Raw genomic sequence first — 6,127 nt, 5'->3', positions numbered from 1 at the left:
GAATTTCTGGGGCAATCAAGTGAAAATGCGATTTTTTTGTGATGTAATTTTGGAAATCGGTTTATTTTCTCAATTTTAGTTTTGATCGTGTTGGTATCATTGGTTGTTTTACTCGTCTATAGCATGTTTATTTTAATCGTTCGAACGAGGTTTTAGCAAAAGTGGGGATTTTATTTAGTTAAAAATGATACAACTTGAGATGGATAGCATTCCAACTGTTGTTCAATTCCCGACCATCTTTGGATGTAAGCTTGTATGCTCCTCGTTCGATAACTTCCCTAATCTGATAGGGTCCTTCCCAAGTTTGTCTAAGTTTTCCTGCTCCATGCTCTTTGGTGTTCTGAAAAACTTTTCTAAGTACGAAGTCTCCAACTTGAAACATTCGGGTTCTAACATTTTTGTTATAGTGGTGTGCCATCTTTTGTTGATAGATGGCCGTTCGAACCCTAGCCTTCTCTCTGAGTTCATCGATCGTGTCAAGGTTGTTCTGTAATAATTCATCGTTAGTGCTCTAGCCTATCCGTTGACATCTGGCTGAGGGCAGCTCGACTTTGATGGGAATGACTGCTTCCGACCCGTATACTAGGGAGAATAGAGTTTCACCTATCGGAGTTTTGGCCGTCGTCCGATAAGACCAAAGTACGCCTGGCAATTCTTTTGCCCGTTTGCCTTTAGCATCTTCAAGCCTTTTCTTTAAAGTTTTCATAATGGTTTTATTGGAGGACTCAGCCTGTCCATTTGACTGCAGGTTATGCGGAATGGAGTAATGTAATGTTATCCCATACTTGCTGCAGAAAACTTGAAATTGATGGCTCAGAAACTGTGAGCCATTGTCAGTCGTAATTTTCTTAGGAATACCGAACTTACAGATAATGTTCTTCCAGATAAATGTCTTGACCTCATTATCCCGGACTTGTTTGAAAGCTTCTGCCTCGACCCACTTCGTAAAGTAGTCCTTCAAGACGAGGACATATACTCATTGGCCAGAAGTGATCGGTAACTTGCCAACTGTATCCATTCCCCAATGCATGAGGGGCCAGGGTGCAAGCGTGGGATGAAGTTTCTCGGGATGAAGATGAGAAACTTGGGTGAATCGTTGGCATTTATCACAAAGTAGGACGAAGTTAGCAGCATCTGCTCGAATCGTAGGCCAGAAGTAGCCGGTCGTTAAAGTTCGATTGGCCAGAATTCTTCCTCCTGAATGGTTCCCATATTCTCCTTCGTGTAATTCTGAAAGGATGTCTCCACCTTGCCTAGTCGTTACACAGCGGAGTAGAGGACCTGAGTACGACTTCCTATAAAGTTGACCTTCGAAAAGGGTGAACCGGACGACTCTTGCCCTGAGTCGTCGGGCAGCATTCTTATCGAGCGGCAACTCTCCTTTGTCAATGTACTTGATCAAAGGGGTCATCCAGTTGTCCTCGGTGGCAATTGCAAGGACTTTATCAACATCTTCGGTTGTCGGGACTTCGAGATGCCTAACTGGTATCATTTGTGGTTTGTTTGTCTGTAGGGGAGATCCCAGGTTGGCCAGTGCATCCGCATGTGAGTTTTCGAGACGTGGTACTTACGTTATAATGAATTCCTCAAATGTATCTCGAAGCTTTTTTGCTAACTCTAAATATGTCATCATATTGGTTCCGCGAGCTTGATAAGTCCCAAGCAGTTGATTAACAATCAACTGCGAATCTGACCGAACGGAAATTTTTCTTACCCTAAGCTCCTTTGCGAGCTCCAATCCAGCAATAAGGGCTTCGTATTCAGCTTCGTTGTTGGTAGCTCAGAACCCACGACGGATGGATTGTTGCATTATTTCCCCAAAGGGTGAAGTGAGTATGACTCCGAGCCGCTTCCGTTCACGTTGCTGAACCATCGATTGAGAGAGACCACGTCCTTTCTGGATGCTCTGTTAGGCATAACAACTCGTGCTTCACCTGGGCCTCGATTGATGGAGTAAAGTCAGCCACGAAATCAGCCATGAAATCAGCAACACTTGAGACTTCATCGCCTTCTGGGATTGAAACACAATGTCATGTTCACTGAGTTCCAAGGCCCATTTTGTCAATTGGCCAGACAATTCGGGCTTATGGAGTATGTTACGCAGCGGGAAGGTTGTAACAACAATGATCGGGTGACATTGGAAGTAGGGACGTAATTTTCAGGCGGCCACCATGAGTGCTAGGGTTAACTTTTTGAGTTGGGAGTACCTCGTTTCTGTATCGAGTAGGTTTTTGCTGACATAGTAGATTGGCAATTGTCGATCGTCTTCCTCCCTGACTAATACAACACTAACGGCCGTTTCGGAAACTGCAAGGTATAATAGAAGTGACTCATCCTGCTTTGGCTTGGAAAATAGTAGTGTTGATACCAAATACTGCTTCAGCCGTTGCAAGGCTTCTTCTGACTCGACCGACCATTCAAAGCCCTTGCTCTTACGAAGAATGCTGAAGAAGCTGTGGCACCGTCGGACGAGCGAGAGATAAATCTGTTAGGGCCGCTACTCTTCTAGTCAGCTTCTGCACATCCTTCCTGCTTCTCAGCGATAAGATATGGAGAACCGACCGTATTTGATATGGATTTGCTTCCATTCCCCTTTGAGTCACCATAAAACCAAGGAACTTTCCGGTAGACACACCAAAAGAACACTTGGTTGGATTTAGCTTCATGTTGTACTTTTGAAGCACTTCGAACGCCTCTCGCAGGTGCTACATATGGAATTCAGCTTTCAAGGATTTCACCAGCATGTCATCGATGTAGACCTCCATAGTTTTGCCCAGCATAGCAGCGAGTATCCATGAAGCTGAGGAGTTCATGCCCGATAGTAGAATCGACCAGCACATAGATGTGCGGGAGAGGGAAAGGATCCTTTGGACATGCTTTGTTCGAATCAGTAAGTCGATGCAGACTCTCCACTTTCCGTTTTTCTTTTTGACCACAACTACATTCGCCAACCAATCCGGATATTGAACCTAACGAACGGAGCCTATGTCGATTAGCTTCTGAACTTCGTTGTTTATGATACGATTGCGCTCGGGCGCAAACTTTCTTTTCTTCTGTCTGATAGGCTCATGATTTGGATTGACCTGGAGTCAATGGACAACAACTTCTGGATCTATTCCTACCATATCGGTGCGACCATGCGAAGCAATCAAGATTCTTTGTGAGAAATTCAATCAAATTAGTTCGAATATCATATTCAAGGCGTTCATCGATCTGTACTTTGTGATCTGGATAGTCTGGATGGATCTGAATGTCATCCAATTCCTTCATGTCTGGCGAACCTCGGTCGACTATGGAAGCTTGGTCTCCAGAGGTCGTCAGTTGCTGTAATTGCTATAAGTCATTTGTTTTTCCTTTCAAGGCACTCATGTAACAGTTCCGTGAAACATGTTGTTCTCCCCTAATCTCCTTGACCCCCCATTTTGTAGGAAAACGTATCAGCTGATGGTACGTTGAAGGTATTGCTTTCATCTCATGGATCCACGATCGACCGAGTATGATATTATAAGGAGAAGCACTATTCAACACCATGAAGTTAGTGTTGAGATTTATTCCTTCCGTGTAAACCGGCAAGGCAATCTCCCCTAGGTTGTAGACCTGCTCTTCGTTGAACCCCAAGAGTATTGTTGACCGACCAACAATATGGGATTCGTCGATTTCCATTGCTTTGAGACAGCTTAGGAAGAGGACATTTGTTGAGCTGCCATTGTCAACTAAGACACGTTTAATTGTATAATTAGCAACAAGAATAGAGATTACCAAAGCATCGTGATGTGGATTGAGTAATTGCGTGGCTTCATTGTCGATGAAACTTATAATCTGTCCGGACCACGGTGTAACAGGTTCGGTTGATTGCAGGATTGGATTTACAGCCTTCCGGGCATTCCTCTTTATAGCTGAATGTGATATGCCACTGATTTCGGATCCACCGATAATGACTCCAACTGTCCCCTTCGGCTTGGGGTGAGCTGGTGGAGTCAGTTCTCGCTCATTCCTTCTGGCCATGGTTTCTTTACCGTTTTCGGTCAACACATCCTTCAGGTGCCCACGGTTCAACAACTCGATAACTTTATCGTGTAAACCTCGACAATCCCAAGTGGTGTGGCCGTGGTCTGGGTGGAAGTTGCACCATTTCGATTAATCTCAACGATCTGTCGGGGACCTCATTTTGCTGGGTCACTGCACTTTGTCCCCCAAGCTCTTAAGAGTGGAGATCATTTCGGTCGGTTCGATATTAAACGCATATTCTGGTTTCTGAAAACCGGACGAAGCAGACCGAGATCGATCGTATTGTCGTCTGTCATGGCGCGATCGCTCAGACCCTCGGGGTTGATGATCTCGGCTTTGGTCCTTGTCGACTCTAGCATTTCCAGTGCTTCTCCTGACCGAAGGTGGTGGTTGATTGCTTTCATCTTCATCCTATTTCACTTGGGCCCAAACGTGAGCTAGCACATCTTCCATGTTGGTGCACGAGAACTTCGTCAACTCCTTATAGAGTTCGTCGGAGGGTGACAAACCTTTTCTGAAAGCTATGACAACTGTCTCCACGTTGCAACTAGGGATCAATACCTTCTTTGCCAAGAAGCGACCAATGTATGAACGAAGAGATTCGTCCGATCGGCGTCTGATTTTGTAAAGATCGTCCGAAGCCTTGGGTAACCTCCTGCTGCTAGCGAACTGCTCTATGAAAAGATCTGTCAGCTGGGCGAATGAATTGATAGAAGCATTAGGGAGGTTAATGAACCATTATAGTGCTTGACCGGTAAGACAACATCCAAACGCATTGCACATACATGCTTCGGGAGACTCCCTCGACACAGTGAGGGTGAGCATCCTCTGTCTATACTGAGCCATATGGTCGTTCGGATCGCTGGTTCCATCTAAGGAGCGCATGTTAGGAAGATGAAATTTTTTCGGCATTTCCACCAAAGCAATGCGATCGACGAATGGAGAGTCAGAATAACTGTCAGGCAAGCTTTTTTGAATAGACATCGATACTCCAGGAAGTCGTCTGAGGAATGTCTCGACTTCGGTCAGCCTCTGGGAGTCGGTTGAACCCTCAGAGGAGTAAGACAATCCGGCACTGGTTGTCATGGTAGGACGAGTTGGTGGGGGTGGAGGAAGTCCATGAATGGTATTAGATTGTTCGCTGACCGACAAAAGGAGGTGTGGGGCATTGAATGACTGAGATCGCAGCTGACAAGAAGTTTTAGCTGGATTGGGAGAGTCCAGTGACTGCATCGAGCCGATGTTGAGATGGACCTGTGAGGTCGGGGGCGGCGTGGAAAGCTGGGCCATCAACTGCTCTACTTTACCCCTTAGGGCAATGTTTTCTGCCCTGACGGAGGCACTCTCCGGCCTTTGCTGCAGCTTTGTCTTCCGCCATTTGAGCTTTCAACGCAACCAACTGAGTAGCAAAATCATTTGAATCGTCCGAAGACATAATGAAATGGAGAGTCGTCCGGAAGTAGTTGATCTAGCCGAATAATTGTCAAGGCCCCACGGTGGGCGCCAAATTGTAGATCCTAAAATCTGCGATCAATTTGTTATAGTCGATTGAGGCCTATGACAACCCTACAAGATCAAAAGAAGGTTGACCATCAACTTGGACAACGGTGTGGTGTCGGCCGAACAAGCTTGACGGTCAAGTCAATCAACGATAGGAGAGATTTAAGTGAGAGAAGTGAAAGGCTTTTAGATAGAGAGAGAGAGATACCAGGTAGTTGAGAGAGTAAATGAGGAGGACCCCTCCCCTATTTATAGTGTTTCCAATCACGTGGTCAGCAAGTGTTGACCGTATGGATGAGCTTCTTCATTGGGCCGTGATTGGGCCTGTGGCTTAATTTGACAGCTATAGGATACCAAGGCCTTGATACGCCTCTACACCCAATCCCAATATGGGCCTTGGGCTTGCTCGGGACCTGAGTTAAACTGGCCATCAGGAGCATACTTGGGCCGATCTAAACGGGGCCCATACATGAGCTTTTACCCATGTGTCCAACTATTTCGGGCCGACGGTTTTTGGCCCATACAATCACTGTCTAGGATTTATCCCCTTATATATTACCCATTTTATAGGACGAGGTATTTGAGCGCCACTGCCTTCGATGAGGAATCCGAACTGTCA

General features: G+C 45.8%; 2 protein-coding genes across 2 annotated transcripts; both read right to left on the bottom strand.

Annotated features, from left to right (window-relative positions):
* Nucleotides 1-976: 976 nt before the first annotated feature.
* Nucleotides 977-2,241, bottom strand: LOC120008757. The gene is made up of 3 exons (XM_038859131.1): nucleotides 2,208-2,241; nucleotides 1,935-2,011; nucleotides 977-1,507 (listed from the first exon to the last, which is right to left on the bottom strand). Exons 1-3 carry the CDS (start codon nucleotides 2,239-2,241, stop codon nucleotides 977-979), a joined length of 642 nt encoding a protein of 213 aa, XP_038715059.1.
* Nucleotides 2,242-3,333: 1,092 nt separating this feature from the next.
* On the bottom strand, nucleotides 3,334-4,418 carry LOC120008756. Its single transcript, XM_038859130.1, has 2 exons — nucleotides 4,241-4,418; nucleotides 3,334-4,112 (listed from the first exon to the last, which is right to left on the bottom strand). The coding sequence occupies exons 1-2, from the start codon at nucleotides 4,416-4,418 to the stop codon at nucleotides 3,334-3,336; spliced, it is 957 nt and encodes a 318-aa protein (XP_038715058.1).
* Nucleotides 4,419-6,127: the final 1,709 nt, after the last annotated feature.

Source organism: Tripterygium wilfordii, chromosome 11 (genome assembly GCF_013401445.1).
Source record: "Tripterygium wilfordii isolate XIE 37 chromosome 11, ASM1340144v1, whole genome shotgun sequence".
In the NCBI taxonomy this organism is placed as follows: domain Eukaryota; kingdom Viridiplantae; phylum Streptophyta; class Magnoliopsida; order Celastrales; family Celastraceae; genus Tripterygium; species Tripterygium wilfordii.
Note: the sequence above shows the minus strand (reverse complement) of the source record. Positions and strands in the feature narration are given on the sequence as shown.

Excerpts from the sequence above, each read along its gene's own strand:
- LOC120008757 (XM_038859131.1), bottom strand. The coding sequence starts at position 2,241 with ATGTCAGCAAAAACCTACTCGATACAGAAACGAG. Across the intron at positions 2,012-2,207 it reads CTACTCGATACAGAAACGAG|AAGGCGATGAAGTCTCAAGT; the intron begins GTACTCCCAACT and ends TTTCAATCCCAG. Across the intron at positions 1,508-1,934 it reads CTCCATCAATCGAGGCCCAG|ACAAACAAACCACAAATGAT; the intron begins GTGAAGCACGAG and ends TCTCCCCTACAG.
- LOC120008756 (XM_038859130.1), bottom strand. The coding sequence starts at position 4,418 with ATGAAGATGAAAGCAATCAACCACCACCTTCGGTCAGGAGAAGCACTG. Across the intron at positions 4,113-4,240 it reads TTTCAGAAACCAGAATATGC|ACCACGGCCACACCACTTGG; the intron begins GTTTAATATCGA and ends ACTTCCACCCAG.